General features: G+C 44.7%; 1 protein-coding gene across 12 annotated transcripts in view; it reads left to right on the top strand.

Annotated features, from left to right (window-relative positions):
- The window catches only part of LOC121720114 (histone-lysine N-methyltransferase ASH1L-like), a 44400-nt gene that overhangs the window by 10884 nt on the left and 15832 nt on the right, over positions 1–17684 (top strand). For all 12 annotated transcript variants that reach the window (XR_006034450.1, XR_006034448.1, XR_006034447.1 and 9 more), the window contains exons 4-16: positions 2346–3033; positions 3621–3785; positions 5174–5268; positions 7205–7278; positions 7864–7909; positions 8137–8248; positions 9600–9806; positions 10467–10613; positions 12090–12192; positions 14175–14318; positions 14646–14713; positions 14830–15005; positions 16088–16177. Coding sequence is in view for 8 of the 12 variants with exons in the window: in XM_042105987.1 (XP_041961921.1) it covers positions 2346–3033; positions 3621–3785; positions 5174–5268; positions 7205–7278; positions 7864–7909; positions 8137–8248; positions 9600–9806; positions 10467–10613; positions 12090–12192; positions 14175–14318; positions 14646–14713; positions 14830–15005; positions 16088–16177 (2115 nt within the window). In the remaining 4 variants the exon portion in view is untranslated. The remainder of the gene's footprint in view (positions 1–2345; positions 3034–3620; positions 3786–5173; positions 5269–7204; positions 7279–7863; positions 7910–8136; positions 8249–9599; positions 9807–10466; positions 10614–12089; positions 12193–14174; positions 14319–14645; positions 14714–14829; positions 15006–16087; positions 16178–17684) is intronic.

The raw sequence follows: 17684 nt of genomic DNA, 5'->3' as shown, positions 1-17684 counted from the left end.
GGTTTTAGAGAATGTATGTTTTCACCCATCTCAGAATATACTGCTATGCCGTAATCACTCAGTTGATGGCAGTAATTTGTTAAATGAAGTCTCTGGATGATCGCCAAGCCATTTCCACTAACCAGCTTCATGTGTTGCCTTCAGCTCCGAATCTGCTCCAGAGTTTTAATGAGCACAGACACAAAGAGAAGAAAAGCAACTGGATAACAGTTAACTCAGGTTAGGCTCAGGTCCAGTCTTGCTCCAACTTTAGCTCTGTTCGGTGGCTACTCCCCTATCTCTGCTGCTGTGCATGGTGGGATAAGGGCAACACTTCTGTTTTGTATTTGAGAGGTAATGTGAACCATCATTTAAATCTGTCCCTAGCATGTGCTGCAGATGAGATAAAGCTAGTTCCACATTCCTATCAGATCTGTAGCCTGGAAAAGGAATTATGTAAGAGGTGCTTTCACACTCTGCTGAAGTCCTGCAATAGAATAATCAGCATGCATTTACAGGAATGAACACACACAACACACAACACACACATGCACACACTCACACACGCACACATGCATAGAAATACGGAACAGTCACTCAGGATATTATTTGAGGCAGCCATAACGATTTGGGGTGTGTGTTCACACCAGTGTTGGTGTCTATCTGATTAGTGGGTTTCAGCTTTGTGTGTGTGTGTGTGTGTGTGTGTGTGTGTGTGTGTGTGTGTGCAACACAATGACCCACCCTTACACTCACAGCCCTTCACTGTGATGACCCACCCTTACACTCACAGCCCTTCGCTGTGACCTGGCAGACAGGAGGACTCCCCACGGCAAACGCACCACAAGACCTATAAAATACAGGATTATGAATAATATACTTACTGTCGAAAGTCAGCCAAAATATGCCTTTTTAAAAGGCTGGCCTTGCGCGAGGGCATGTGCCGAGCCAAGACACATCAGTGTGTTTGAGTTGGAAAGGACGAACACGAGAAGAGTGGGCAGTCTGCGGAGCGAGGCAAATGTGGTGGAGAGAGAGGAAAGACAGAGCGAGAGGGAACGAGAGGAAAGGGAGAACGAGAGAAATTTGTGGATGGAAATGTACCATTGAAATTTAATCTGGGGGAAGAAAAGGAAAAAACGAAGAGAGGAGAGGACGCCAGAGGGAGAGAGAGATGATGAGGAAAAAGAGTGAAAAGAGAGTGAAAGAGAGAGAGAGGGGGAGTTGGGACAGTGGGGGAGAGAAGGACAGAGAGAATGTTGCTTGTGTGAGGGACAGAATATTTTTGGCATGGACACATGGACGCTAACTGAAATCATATGTGCCTGAAGCCCCCCTCCCCCATCCCCATACACAGACACAACCCTTTACCTTTTCATATTGCACGGACACACACACCTCTTGTCCTGGTCACAAAACACAGAACACACACACACACACACACACACACACACACAGACACATCAGGCAAGCGTATTGATTATGTAACAAAGTTTCCTGTTGCCGATTGATGTTGATGGAGGATATGGGTTTTGCACAGGAAATTGGTGTACCTCAGCGTGTTGCAGGCATGTTAGTGCCGTGCCGTTCAGATGAGAAGCTTAACTGTGCAGTGCTGAGGACCTCTGATCTCACGCTACAGAAGAGACTCTCAGCCGTTTATCCGTGCTGTTTCTAATTATTTGTGCTGAAAAAGAGGTTAGTGTGGACAACTGGCTGCTTTTTTCATTAACTCATCTCTGTATACCTCGCGCACACACACACACACACACACACACACACACACACACTCACACACACATACACTCAGAGGCAAGTATGTTTTTCTCCCCATCTCTCTCTCTTCACTCTCTTCTCCAACAGCATGCTTCATTCTCCTATTCATCTCCTGTTTTTTTCTCTCTTTTTTTCTCTCTTTCTCTTCTCGTGGTATAAAGTCAGTAAGATTGATGACTCCTTTCCCAAGCAGTTCTGAGTTTGTATAAATGTAATACCCATCAGGCTTGGCTCTGGCCTCCCAGTTGGCTCCTTCAATGCTGTAAAATTGCGGTATTTTATCGTTCTTGTGCAGAAGGTCATTATTTGTGAGTAGTCCTGGGGATCTAATGCATTGATATTGACTTGTACCAAGTTTCAGATTCTCAAGGCCTCTAACCTATTGTTAAAGGTACTGTGTGCACCAGTGGATGCAACTGCAGTCTTCATAGTGCAGTAACAAACTTATGAGCCGTTGGCAGCTGATGCAATAATTATAGCAGACAGAAGACAGAAGTGTTGGATAGTAGAACACATGTTGTACATGAAGAAAAATACTTATAGTAATGACTTAACGACTCTTTCTTTCTTTCTTTCTTTCTGTTTGTCAGGGAGAGAAGCAAGCCCAGATTCTGACTTGGCTGAAGTTTTAGAAAACGGGGTTCACCTGCAGCATGGTGTCCATCAGCGGAGGCCTTCTCTTGTCCACAGGCACGCCCATGGATACTCCTCCTTCACTGGGCAGCCCTCGCCTCCTGCTTCCGCTGCCTCTGCAGGTCTCAGAGGGACAAAGCTGTCCAGCTACAGGCAGGTGGGGCAGAACGCTGGCTTCCCAGGACCCCTGTCTGAGCCGACCCACTGTCCTTCCTCCTACGGGTCAAGGGTCCGGGCTGGTCCAGAGTGCGGCGCCAGGTCCAGTAGGACCAGCCTGGACCACCTTAACAAGATTCTGCGCGCCAAGAAGATGCAGAGGCAGGCGGTGACGGGCAACAATGTGGTGAAGAAGAGAGGTCCGGGGCGGCCCAGGAAGTACCCTCTGCCCTGCCCACTGCCCCCTCCGCCCACCACCACACAGGACTCGCACCCTCAATACGCCGCAAGAGGAGGAGGAGGTGTTTGGGAGGAGGTGGGTCCGGGCCCAGTCAAGCGAGGGAAGAAGACGAGGTGCTACAAGCGAGGAGGAGCGGAGGACAGAGAGGAGGAAGAGCGTCATGAGCAGGACAGACGAGTGCGAGGAGGAGGAGGAGGAGGAGGGAGGAAGGCTGAGTTCCCCCTGGCGGAGCACCTCTCCAGCAAGAGGTTAGAAATCACAGGCAGAGATGGCCAGCTCTAATTCCTCCCATGTGTTTTTTATAGCTGTGCACTTACCACAGGTGATTTAATTTATTTATTAGCTGATCTACTTGGATGAAGAGTTGCATTAATTAGAGGCAGCTGGTTTAGTCAATGGTTGGAACAGATAACTGGGAGGATGTTTACTTCCTGAAGCTGGAGTTTTCTACCTCTGATCACAGGCCACACAGCAGCTGGTCCTGGATCGGTCCGGACCCAGGCCTGACCCAGGCCAGACCCAGGCCGGAGGAGGGCCAGATCAGGGCAGAATGCCTCTGTGCACTCAGCTGCTGTCGGAGATTCATTTCACTGCATGACTGTTATGTTGCAGTAAAGCAGCTAGCTAAATGTTATACAGTTATAATTGATCCAATATTACAGAGAAAGTGCCATATAAATGTAATGTTGTTGTTGTTGATTTGCTGATGTGCTCTTCTATGGTGTGGTTATTCTTATAACCTCAGCTTAGTTAAATGTGTGACTCTCAATGTTCATATTCACATGGAAGATGGCTTCTGTCTCACCCTAGTTTATTTATCTCATCTGTTCTCTAGTTTAGAGGGTGGAAAGTTCAAAAGTCAAACTTTCATTGGTTCAGTCCCATCTGATCAAGCCCCACCCACACAGTCTGTCAGCCAATGGGGTTATGGAATTCCCCAGCCACCAAAGAAGAAGTATGAGAGGGCGGGTCTATACTCTGATGTGTACAAGACTGACGAGTAAGTGCTGAGTCATGCTTTTTAACACGTGTGTGTCATGTGAGTAAGTGCTGAGTCATGCTTTTTAACACATGTGTCATGTGTGTAAGTGCTGAGTCATGCTTTTTTAACACATATGTGTCATGTAGACCATCACAGGAGCTGGCCCATAACACAATCATTGAATGGTCTACATACACCTACAAACAGTCATACGATGGTCTACATTAACACTCACCTTATACGTTTACATTTATACATTTAGCAGACGCTTCTAGCCAAAGCGACATATGTCATTTACATTACAAGGGCCATTATCCCCAGAGCAACTTGGTGCTAACACTAAGTGCCTTGCTCAATGGCACAACAGTGGAAGCTGAGAACAACTTTTGCAGGCTACAACTTTTGCATGCTAGCCCAGTTCCTTAACCACTACACTACCACCGCCCCATATCACCTGACATATCAGCCACAAGTGGAAAGACCAGACCCACCATGATGGTTTAGAACATGACCCAGATAAATCTAACACAACAGACCACAATGAAACATCAACAGAATCCTCTCATGAGTCTGCAGAACAGAGTCTCATATGTGTGCAGAACAGAGTCTTTCATGCGTCTGCAGAACAGAATCTCTCATATGTCTGCAGAACAGAGTCTCTCATATGTCTGCAGAACAGAGTCTCTCATGCGTCTGCAGAACAGAGTCTTTCATGTGTCTGCAGAACAGAATCTCTCATGTGTGTAGAACAGAGTCTCTCATGTGTCTGCAGAACAGAATCTTTCATATGTCTGCAGAACAGAGTCTCTCATGTGTGTGCAGAACAGAGTCTCTTATGTGTGTGCAGAACAGAGTCTTTCATGCGTCTGCAGAACAGAGTCTCTCATGTGTCTGCAGAACAGAGTAAACATGCACTTGCCAAACAGCTTATAGACTGGAGATCACTTTCATGTAATCATGCATCTTGTGTGTGCAATTTCTCCAGCTTTCCATATCTAATGTAGCAAATTAAATCCCTTGTATGATTAGTGCTGAATCTTAAAGTCCAGTGTAATGATCTCATCATTTCATACTTCCCAGTAATTCATCAGACTTATCCACTGCAGTTGAGTACATAATATTGTATTCTGCAATGCCAATGCTTTGTAAACATTGTTCACATATATAGGAGGTTTTGGTCAGATGTAGACATTAAATACTTCATAAGAGATAATACAGTCCTGATAATCTGTACTAATCCTGGTGATATCTAGTTGATGCTTGTAGATACCTTTGTTGACTTGTGAATGTGTATTGCTGACATGGTGATTTTGTTTAGTGAAGAGTCTGAAAGAGGTATCAACACTGATGCTCTTTATCCTTGTCTATGTCTATCCTCCTCCTCCTCCTCCTCCTGTGTTGTTTAGCCCGGAGACCCAGCTACGGCAGCTGCAATGGGACACTCTGGAGTACATCCCCGGCGAGCACGACTACGGCCTGCTGCCCGCCCCCATACACGTGGGTAAGTCTCTCACTGCTTCTCACAGCAGGTCAAAGGTCAAAGGGTTTGTGCAGGCCGGCCAGAGACCTGCCCCAAACCTGGCTTGGACGTGGCACAAACACTCAGGCTAGATAAGGGTTTAATGCATTTCATGGTGAGATGCTAGCTGAGCTGTTAAAACATAGTTCAGTTAGAGCTATGAAGGTTCAACCGAGCTCTGTTCCTCGGTAGCCAAAATAGCATTGGCAGTGTCTCCCAGTCCACTATTAAACCAGAGCTGGCAATAGGAAAGCTCAATATTTTTGCCACTGGCTCTATTTGTTAGTGTTAGCAAGACGCTTAGCACCAAAACCTCAATGTGTTCAGCCCATAGACTTTATAAAAATGGTCCAGACATTCGACATGCTGCAGGTAATGATAGTACTGTGAGTGTGTGCGTGAGTAAGTGAGTGAGAAGGGAGATAGAGTTGCTATGGTGAAGGAGTTGTTATGGGGATAGAGCTTCTCTGGTGAAGAAGTTGCTCTGGTGAAGGAGTTGTTATGGGGATAGAGCTTCTCTGGTGAAGAAGTTGCTCACTTCTGCTGATTGGGTGATTTGAGTTAATTGGAGGTATGATGTGGATCAATCACCTCACCACATTTTAGAGTTTGTGGTTTTGATTTGAGTTGGAGGTTTTGGTTCTGGCCAACACCTCTGTGTGTGTGTGTGTGTGTGTGTGTGTGTGTGTGTGTGTGTGTGTGTGAGAGAGAGAGAGACAGAGAGAGATAGGGTGAGAGTATATGTTTAGTGGGCGTCGGGTGAACTTACATGATATTTGAGGCTGTGAATCCTGGCTGTTTGGTGGTGCAGCGACGTGTTTTGTGGGAGCGGGGTTGAGGCAGTGGCGGAGGCAGAGGCTGTTTTCCATTTGAGGAGCTTAATGATAGGGGGATGGGGTTCAGTGGATTTAGATAAAAGAACACTTCAGGGATGACTCAGACAACTCAGTGACTTAAAGCGGGATTTCAGAGTCAGGCAAGGTTCATCGAAGGGATGGGGAGTGTGTATATGTCTGTGTGTGTGTGTGTGTCTGTGTGTGTGTGTGTGTGTGTGTGTGTGTGTGTGTGTGTGTGAGAGAGAGAGAGAGAGAGAGAGAGAGAGAGAGAGAGAGAGAGAGAGAGAGAGAGAGAGAGAGAGAGAGGGGTGTCTGTATGCCTGTGTCTGTTTGTGTAAGAGTGTATGTGTTGTAGGTTGGTTTTTAAGACATTTTTTATAAGATGTGTTTGTTTGTGTGAGACAGATTGTAATTGATTGCATGGGTTTGAGTTTGGTGTGTGTGTGTGTGTGTGTGTGTGTGTGTGTGTGTGTGTGTGTGTGTGTGTGTGTGTGTGTGTGTGTGTGTGTGTGTGTGTGTGTGTGTGTGAGTGTGAGAGAGAGAGAGAGAGAGAGGGAGTGAGTTATGGCATGAATAACTTGACAGAGACTTGGCAGTGTTAACAGTGTATGATTTGGAGAAAGGGACACAGCAGAAAACAACTGGAAAGCAGGAAATTGGAAAGTTTGTGTTTGTCAAGTTGAGTGCAGCACGAGTATAGCTTTCACTGCTGTTCACACCAGTACCTCTGAAGAAGAGTATGTCAGCTGTATGAGTGTGTGTGTGTGTGTGTGTGTGTGTGTGTGCGGCGACTAATACCAGGACTGGTATCAGTATCAGTAAATGCATGAGAAATCACCTCTTAAAGATGCAGTCCTCCCCTTTCCTGACCCATTCTTTCCTCCTGTCTCTCTTCACTCACTCTATCTCTCTCTCCCTCTCTCTCTCTCTATTCCTCCCTCTCTCTCTCTTTCTCTGTCCCTCTCCCACTGCGTTTAACTCTGTCTCTGTGTGTGTGTGTGTGTGTGTGTGTGTGTGTGTGTGTGTGTGTGTGTGTGTGTGTGTGTGTGTGTGTGTGTGTGTGTGTGTGTGTGTGCGCGTAGGAAAGTACCTGAGGCTCAAGCGCATAGACTTCCAGCTCCCCTACGACATCCAGTGGCTCTGGAAACACAATCAGGTACTTGTTATCGTCATGGTTACTGGAGTGGGTGTTGTTGTTATTGTAAGGGAATGGGGGTCTTGACTTAGGATCCTGTGGTTATGGAAATGGTGTTGGGTGATGTGTGTGTGTGTGTGTGTGTGTGTGTGTGTGTGTGTGTTTTTGTGTGTGTGTGTGAGAGAGAGAGAGAGAGAGAGAGAGAGAGAGTGTGTGAGTTTGTAGGTCTGTCTAGAGGAAAGGGAGTTCAAGTCAAACAAGAGAGGCATTTGTAGAACTGTGAGTTAAAAATAGAACATTTCATCGAAAAGCTCTCATGCAAATTGTAAAAACCCACACAGACATGAAAGACCCACACAGACATGCATGGCAGCCTCAGCCCAGACATACCAGAGCTGATGTTTGACTGTCTGATTTTAGGGCTTTTACTCTTATATAATTTAATAATCTCCTGTATTTCACAAATAAATATTGTGTTGGCTAAGATGCTGGGTTGGTATTTGAAGTGGAAATTTGGACTGGGTTGACCCCAGTAGATGAAATGTCACTGTGCCTCTAAACTGCCTGTGTGTGTGTGTGTGTGTGTGTGTGTGTCTGCCTCCTCAGCTTCACAGGAAACCTGATCCCCCAGCATACAGGAAAATCACCTCAAGTGAGTCTCTCAACACAGCCTTAACTATTTGTGTGTGTGTGTGTGTGTGTGTGTGTGTGTGTGTGTTCATAAGGTATGGGATTGTGTCGTTGTGTGTGTGTGTGTTGTGTGGGGGGGTATGTTTACTTACAGTGAGTTATGAAAAGGGGAAGTTATTTATTTTGCTCTCGGCATGTTGACCTCTTCCTTCCTTCCTCCCCCTGCCCCTCTCTGTCCATCTTTTTGAGACGTGTTTGTGGATGTCAAGCCCATCTCCGAACACATGGCCACTCAGTGTACCTGTACGCCTCCAGAAAACAGTACTGCCAAAGGGTGTGTGGATGGTGACTGCCTCAACAGGTAGATTACACACACATACACACACACACACACACACACACACACTGACTATGTAACTTATATTGTAATAATATGATGTGAAATAATGATCTTAAATACAGGTCATTCCATATCGCCTTGACACCATGTTCTCAGGGTCTTGAGTGTGTGTGTCCACATTTTTTCTCCAAACAACTCCTCATGTCTTATGGCTATCATACGAACATTTCAGCGTGATATCTTATGTCATTGCTGAGATATGCCTTTTCAATTATAGACACGCTCTAGAAAATTGCGGGGAATGTCAGTATTTCATGTGTAGCACTTTTTAAAAGTGCCATGTGTAGATTTTGTAATTTCACATTGAAATTACTGTCCTACCCACCATTGATGTCCTGCAATTTGAAAAATTGGAAAATGTTGGTCCTCAAATAGATTTGTGTGCGGAAAACTTACCATTTCAAACTTTTTCAGAAGTGTTATTTATGATGGAAGATATATGCTGAAGATTTTTTGAGATAAGTTGTTCAAAAGTTTTAGGTTTTTAAAATTGGCCTAAATAGTGATTTTTCAGTGAGAACGGCAAATTTATTATGCTCTTGGAAAGACAGCATGAAATGCAAACCCATTGTTTGCCAGACTATAGTCAACTTAAAAGTGTTAAATCCAACTTTTCTCTTTTACCATCCCCCCAAGACATGTCTGAAGTCAACTGAAGGAGCAAAAATGGCCATTTTGGTTTCAAATGTATTCGCCTACTGGAAGGACAGACATCTACATATTATAGGCCTACTGCCCCAGTGGGCACATGTTTAAGCAAAAAGAGAGAAATATCTTTTTTTTAAAGTGGTAAATATTTTAGGGGAGTGTCTATCCCTAATTGAAAAGGCATATTTAAGCAACAACATAAAATATCAGGCTGAAAGTTTTGTATAATAGTCATAAGACATAGGGGGACCATGGTGACCATGGTGTTGAGTATTTTTGTGTTGATATAGAATAACCCATAGACACACACACACACACACACACACACACACACACACACACACACACACACACACACACACACACACACACATATACGCACACACACACACACACACACACACACACACACACACACAGGTTGTTAGAAGAGCTTGATTTGATTAAGTGCACATGTGTTCGGGAGGAAGACCCACCTGTATAGCAAGTTGTCTGTGGCACTACTGTAGTTTTGCCTTCCATGTAACCCACTGACCTTCCAACTACTCCATGTTTCCCTCTGACTTGTGCTGTGTGTGTGTGTGTGTGTGTGTGTGTGTGTGTGTGTGTGTGTGTGTGTGTGTGTGTGTGTGTGTGTGTGTGTGCTGACTGCTCTGGCTTCCAGGCGGATGTGTGTTGAGTGTGCCCCAGGCGTGTGCCAGTGCGGCGAGCAGTGTGCCAACCAGGCCCTCCAGAGGCGCCAAGGCGTACGTGGGCTGGAGCGCTGCCGGGCGGAGGGCATAGGATGGGCACTCCGCACCTCCCAGCCCCTCAGGCCTGGCCAGTTCATCACCGAGTACCTGGGAGAGGTGGTCAGCCAGCAGGAATTCAGGTGAGAGAGAGAGAGACAGAGAGAGAGAGAGAAAGTATGCATAGGAGGAGAGAGAGAGAGAGAGAGTATGCATGAAATATGCTTATGAGAGAGAGAGGGAGAGAAGGGGGAGAGAGAGACAGAATGAGTGAGTATTAGGAGAAAGAGAGAGTCAGACAGACAGACAGAAAGAGAAAAGCATGGGGAATAGAGAGAGAGAGAGACATGGAGAAGGGGGTTATTTGTGTTGTACCATATTACTGTATTCTCTCGTCATCCAAACAGACCAAGTGTGAAAGGCATTTAGGGAGGAAGTGCAGAAGTTGGGGGCATTTAGGGAGGAAGTGCAGAAGTTGGGGGCATTTAGGGAGGAAATGCAAAAATAGTCAGCAAGAGAAATTAGTCTAAACAACTCAGGGAGAGAGAATGAGAGTAGAGAGAGTGAGAGAGAGAGGGAGAAGGAGAACAGAGAGAGAAGGAGAGCAGAGAGAGAAAGAGAGAGAGAGCAGAGAGAGGAGAGGACAAATGAAAGGGTGGGAATCATCATGTGACGTGCTGAACGTGGGGGTCCTTGGTGGGGGTCGACTTGGATAATGGAAACGCCTGCTATTAGTCTTATCTGCGTACCTTCAATACTAGCTAATGTTTGTGTGTGTGTGTGTGTGTGTCTACCATACTCAGGAGGCGGATGACTGCCCGTCGCTATGGCCTCAGTCCCCAGTACAGTCTAACTCTGACCGGTGGCACGGTCATCGACAGCCATCGGATGGGCAGCGAGGCTCGTTTCATCCAGCACAGCTCTAAACCCAACTGTGAGGTGCAGAAGTGGTGAGTTTAACAACAGCAAACTGCTGCAGCTGCTGATAATGACCATCTCAGAGTAATGGATTTACAACTGTAGTTTAACATGTTGATGAGATCAGGTTGAAGACTACTTAACTGATTGCTATATCCATTAGTACTCTTCAAGACAATCAGTAATCTACGTGAGTAATCTATGTGAAGACCATTATTGAAACATGTTACTATAGTTGATAGGTTTGACTAACTTGCAAAAGACAAATACAGAGCCTTTACAAATCGTACCTTCAGACACGCTGGTGCCAGCTTCTAGACAGACAGAGATTTTCCGCTTTCTAGGTAGATACGTTCATGATTCTTTCAGAGGAACCTCAGATTTCCTATTATAACCACTTGTAAAGAGGCTGTGGCTCAGAACAGGATCTCTGTTATACAAACCGTTGAGCGATGACGGCAGTGTTGTAACAGTGACACAGTAACTGTTGTGTGATGCCCATGACATGCTAACAGCTGCATATTAACTGCTGTGATGACAATGTAATAATAGATAGATAGATAGATAGATAGATAGATAGATAGATAGATATACTTTATTGATCCCTAGGGGAAAATCAAGGTCACAGTAGCATACAGACAACACACACACACATTCAATAACAGCAGAAAAAGTAATCTAAAGTATATAATATAAAAAACACAACTAAGCAATAAGGACTGTAGAAGATAAAGAATATACTAAATATACAAAATACAAATTATACTAAATAAAACAATCAAAATCAATTCTAAAAAACAGTATCCACATAGTGGGTGAATAATCAATCAGGTGCGCTTGCAATGACTGAGGCAGGGACTGAGCCTGTGGTTCTCAGTGCATAAGGTAAGGTAAGGTGCTCTGTGTGAATGAGTGTCATGGTGATGGTGCAAATGAGTAAGTCAAACAGTGCAACAGTGCAAGAATAAAGTCTATATATCTATATATATATAAATAACTATATTAAGAAAGGTATGTGGCATGGAGGGAGGGGTTGTGCATATGTGCTAATACAGCACGCAAACAGTGAGGCAGAAGACAAATGTAAAGTGACTAGTGGACAGACAGTTCAAGACATTGGAGGTAGTGAAGAGGCACACAGACTATGCAGAGAAGTCTATTTCTCCTCTTCCCTTAAGTGATGCATTAAACAGTTCAATGGCCCTGGGGATGAATGACTTCCTCAGTCTGTTGTGCAAGGCAGTGAGCGAAGTCTCCAGCTGATCAGGCTCTTCTGCTTAACAATAGTGCTGTGAAGTGGATGACACTCATTGTCCAAGATGTTGATCAGTTTGTTCAGGGTCCTTTTGTCAGATATTGAAGTAATAATAACAAATCTGAGATGACAGTGACGTAAAATAAATGTTCTGTTATGACAGTGACCTGATAACAGTTCTTTGATGAATCCTGTGACAGCAGTTACATGATGATAGGTGTGTGTGTGTGTGTGTGTGTGTGTCCTTGCTCAGGTCGGTGAATGGCATCTATCGGCTTGGTGTGTTTGCCCTAAGACACATCAACAGTGGAGAGGAACTCACGGTCAACTACAACACAGACCAGGCAGAGGGCCAAGTGAGAGTCATACAACTGTGACACACCTTCATGCTGCCTCTGTCTCTCCTCTCTCTCTTTCTTTCTCTCTCTCTGTCTCTCCCTCTGTCTCTCCTCTCTCTCTTTCTTTCTCTCTCTGTCTCTCCCTCTGTCTCTCCTCTCCCTGTCTTTCTCTTTCTTCCTTTTCTCTCTCTTTCTTTCTCCCTCTGTCTCTCCTCTCTATCATTCTTTCTCTCTCTCTCTCTCTCTCTCTCTCTCTCTCTCCCATACATGCACACACACACACACACACACACACACACACACACACACACACACACACACACACACAGTGAGTTTAGTTTTTTCTCGATCGCTTTAATGCTCGTGTCAACTCTGACATCATGTTTTCAAAACAATTAACACGCGGGTCTAAACAAAAGCACTCTGGCCAAAATTACACATTTTGCTTGCAATAGGCTCTTACTCTCTCAAAACATTTAAAACTTGCAGCAAAAGCAAATTTTGCCTTCAAACAACACATTTTGTAGTCAAATCAGACTAGACTAGACTTTGTAGACAAATCAGAAAATGCAAAATATAGTTCTCAAAATGAGGACTTTCAGTACCAATGTCTGTACCAATTCTTTCTCATTTTAATGGTATCAGAAAAACTGTGAAAATACTAAATGTACTGAATAAAAATGTATTGTATTCATTCCTCCCAAGATGTAACTGTCATTGACATGAAAGACCTACAGTAGGCACCTATACAAGAAATATTTCATTGAACTACAACATGTCATTTTTCATGGAAATAGACCTACAGTAAACACCTTTTGTACTGTTTTCTTCACCAAATAGGCAATACAGTACTTTCTCTAAATGTGCCTTAGATCCATAATTGCAAATAGCAACACATAACAGTCATGGTATCTCTTATGGATAATAAATGATTGCTGATTGAAGAATTGTGCAAAGGAGTTTCCCACAGGTGTATCAGAGATTCAGACTTATGCAAATCTCTTGTGAAAAGATGTTTTCCTTTTGTTTAGCACAGGGAAACCAATATACTTTGGGATCTTTGAATGACATCTGTGTTAACTGTTTTGCAAAAGGGTGTGAGAAATGTGTGAACCCAATGAAAATGTGTAAACACATTTGCAAGAGATGACTTCTGCTGTACAAAGAAGGTGTTAATGAAGACCAAGTGGATTCCAGTATCTTTAAGCAGGTCAAAGCAATCGAGAAAAAATGTAATCTAAATATACATTTACACTCAAACACACACTCATATTGTGTATAAGCACAAATACCCTGGAACACACACAAACACATGCACATAACATATAACCATATATATATAGGCTATATATATATATATGATGACATCAACAAGGAATCAGTGCACAGTGAACGTAATTGTGGTGAATAATTACTTAATATTAATCTTGGACTGGCAAACTTCAGGAAAAACTCAGGAATCAAGTTTATTCTTGCAGAGAGGGTAAAAATGGTCTATGGTCTATGTAGGCCTAGCCCAGGCCTGGAAGGCCTAGGTTGGCCTGTAGCCAACCTCTCCTCTCTTCCGTTCTACATCTTAGTCTAAGTCCAAGTCTAAATCTTATTCTCACAAACATTGCATGGAGAGATATCTTATATATCAGAAATATCACTTATAGAATGTTCCAAACATTCTCACAATCAAATCATTACAATCCTTGTACTGAGACTATCACAATGATACCAGACATGAATACATTTACATTTCATGACACATGGATAGATTATATCAAGGTAACATCCTTTGTCCTGTATAGCCCTTGAACCACTACATTAGCATTTGATTGGGAGAGGGGAGGGTGTCTTTGTTTTAAACCAAGAAGGGCCACATGGCAATTAAATTATTAATAATTTTAACCGTAAAATTATTGCTATCAATTGTCAATCAAAATCAATGGCATGCATGCATACACTCACAGTCACACCCCCATGTTTGGTTCTGTGTGTCTTCTCCCTGGCAGGTGTGTAAGTACCACCTTGATGAGAACGAGAGTCCCAGAGCTGACCTGGGGCAGCCTGCAGTCCCCAGCACCCAGAGAGAAGAGAGAGAGGACACACAGCTACAGAGACCAGCAGACAAAGACACACACACAAGCAGAAAGCAGGTGAGAAACACTTACATGTACACACACACACACACACACACACACACACACACACACACACACACTAAAAAAAGTGTGATGCACCATAGTTTATTGAGAGCTGTCTTTGTGAGACATTTAAAACTTCACCGTGTTTGTTCTCAGTTGAGAGTGCAGTACCTGCTTTGAACTCCAGGGGCAGTAGAAGGCATCTCTAAAATGTCTGAAATAAACCATTAGACAATGTTATAGTTATTGAAGAGCACCTAGATATACCGTAATCATGTGCAGCATCTCTTTCTCTCTCTTTCTCTCTATATCTCTCTGTGTCTCTCTCTCTCTCTGAAGGAATCATCTATAGGGAGCTCCAGGTGTTCTCCCGGTCTGAGAATGAAGACTTTACCCAGCAAGGACAGGTAGGGAGGCCCACACACTCCACATTGGTACTGTAAAACTCACACAAAGCTCAGCTGTGGTAAGAGAAGGAGATGAGAAGATGAGAAGTGTGTGTGTGTGTGTGTGTGTGTCGCAGGGAGTTTGTGCTGACGCACGGCATCTTCCTGGTCCGGAACTATGAGGTGGTGCGGATGAAGCAGGAGCTGCTGTGGAGAGAGGACGAGTGTGACCGGAAGAGACAGAGGGACAGAACAAAGGACAAAAACAGCTGGCCCAAGGACTGCCACAACGCCAGCTCCTGTGTCCAAACAGGTCCAGCAGTGTGTGTGTGCCCGTGTGTGGCTGTCCATGTGTAAACTTGATGGATGTTTGTGTCTGTCTGCATGTGTGTATGTGTGACATGTAGGGGTTGCTAAGGCTGCGGTCAGAAGGGTATCAAAATAAGTGTGTTGGTGTTGTTGTCTTTTGTGTTATTGTGGAAGCCCTCCCTGTGTCAGGAGGGGTATCAAAAGAAGTGTGTTGGTGTTGTTGTCTGTTGTTATTATGGAAGCCCTCCCTGCGGTCAGAAGGGTATCAAAAGAAGTGTGTTGGTGTTGTTGTCTGTTGTGTTGTTGTGGAAGCCCTCCCTGTGTCAGGATGGAGCAGCGGAGCTGCACAGCTCTGCATGATGTCAGGCCCCAGGCATCCATCCGCTCAGGCCACAGCCAAGCTCTTTAATGGGCACGTACAGACCCACAGCCACTAGGAAGGAACCGCCAGCCATTTTCCTACCGCGGTCTGTGGCCATGGTCCGAACCTCCATCCAACCCCCCCCCCCCCCCCCCCAAAAAAAACCCAGAGTTACGCTCAGTTGCCACGGAACTGGTTGCCATGCGGAGTCCCGGGTCTGTCCGTCCCGTCCGAGGCCATGGGAGGACACGGGTGGTTCTGGGCAGCCGGCCGAGGCTACATGTCTGCGGCTTTGGTTTACTGAGGGAGGAAAAACAGTCTGGATCCTCTGCTCAGATTAGGCCCATCCGATGAGCTCTGTGTGGGCTTGACATACAGCACACACACACACACACACACACACACACACACACAGTCACGCATGCGCGCACACAGACACACACACACACACACACACTCTCTCGCCTCTTCACAGATGCGTCCCGTGTGCAGGGCAGTTTCAGGATGTTACAGGGCAGTTTCTGTGTGATCGTATTACTGAGAACATCATGTGGTTTGGGTGAGGTGGTCTAGAGTTGGTTTCAAATGGTTATGCGTGTACGTCTTTAGGGTTTCTGTTATCCCTGTCTCCATGATAAATAGACACGGTGTAATGTGGGTGAAATTATAAAGATGTACTGTGTGTGTGTGCGTGTGTGTGTGTGTGTGTGTGTGTGTGTTTGCAGGCTCCCAGAAGCAAGAGGCGGAGGTCAGCGAGACTGAAAACCTCACACACATTTGTAAGGAGATCTGTGACATCATGACCAGATACAAAGGTGTGTTCCACTCACTCAGGGTTGTGCCGTGAGCTGAGCTCTCCGGGTCGATCTCTGTGAGTTTGGGGAATTCTTGATTGGCATCCCACACTTCCCACATGGGGAGATAGGGCCCCGTTAGCCGGCTTCAGACCGTCGAGCCAAAGCCGAGCTAGCAAGGCAGTGCCGGGGGTTAATTGCTTTCACACCCTCAGCTGGTGCCACCTGGGCGCTGTCTTGGTGCTACTGGCCCCTGATTTCTGACCCAAACTAAACGTTCGGCCACTTGGTGCTAGAGAGGGGCTAGGGGTGGGGTCAAGGTAAAGGCGGGGTCAACCCGCTGTTGTGTGTGGAGTCGAGAAACATGATTTAACCATCTGTCTGACGTGTAATGAATGCACAGCAGTACTTGCTAGCACACCGAGTTTAGAGATGGCGGTTACGTCCGTGTTAAAGATGTCAGTAGGCTAACTCTGTCAAGAGGTCGGCATGTAGCACAGTAAAAAGTAAACTTATGAGCTAACTAACATAGACAAGCGTCCCATTAAATTATTCCTGCCAGTGTGTTTTATGATGTCAACTGCTATATTGATTGTGTGGAATACTTTAGAGAACTATTGATAGCTTTCTGCTAATGTGCTTATCCTGTTTGAAAATGGGCGGTATTTGTGACGTTTTCACAAGCAGGGGCGTGCCGAGGTGTAATCTGGAGAGACTGACAGTTTGAACACAAAGGTCTCAGGGATATGAGGCTTGTAGACCTGGGCAACTATCACCAGGTGGCCTCCAAATTACCTTAGCCTGACCTGGCTCGACGGTCTGATGGCTATTGAGAGGGATGCACCAGGCCAGATCAAAGCCAAATTAGAGCCCAGAGATTAGAGATTATAGGCACAAAGGCAACAAAATGCTGGGAATTTGAAGTTAAATGCACTGTTCAAGACTATGGACAATGATGGTGCTCTGATAGTTGATGTCTAAAAGTGAACATTATGGTTTGCTGCACGTGAAGTGCAGGAAACAATCAGGTAAATGAACAATATTTTGTGAAATCTCCCAGAGGAAACTTTTGCTTCTCATTTGTATCCCTTCTGTTGCTGAGGCAAAATGGTGATTCTCTTTTAAGGATCATTTAAGTATTACTTTTGTCACAATTATTTCTCCTAATTTTGCCTTAGGAGAAATAAAACAAGCAAAAGATGAGACACATAGCAATAAGACAAGTAGGAGTCACATAAGAGATATTAGTTTGAGAAGCAGGAGAAGTACAGGAGATCTCTTATATGTTTGAGTGTAGTCTCACTTACAACTTGTTTCTCCTTAGGAGAAATAATAGAGCAGATGGAGTCACATAAGAGATATTAGTTTGAGAAGCAGGAGAAATACGGGAGATCTCTTATATGTTTGAGTGTAGTCTCACTTACAACTTGTTTCTCCTTAGGAGAAATAATAGAGCAAATGAGGAGACATTGCAATGAGAAACTGTTGAGAAGTAGGAGTTACAATTGAGATATCAGTTTGAGGGTCA

The sequence above is a fragment of the Alosa sapidissima genome, chromosome 10 (genome assembly GCF_018492685.1).
Source record: "Alosa sapidissima isolate fAloSap1 chromosome 10, fAloSap1.pri, whole genome shotgun sequence".
Classification (NCBI taxonomy): Eukaryota; Metazoa; Chordata; class Actinopteri; order Clupeiformes; family Clupeidae; genus Alosa; species Alosa sapidissima.
Note: the sequence above shows the minus strand (reverse complement) of the source record. Positions and strands in the feature narration are given on the sequence as shown.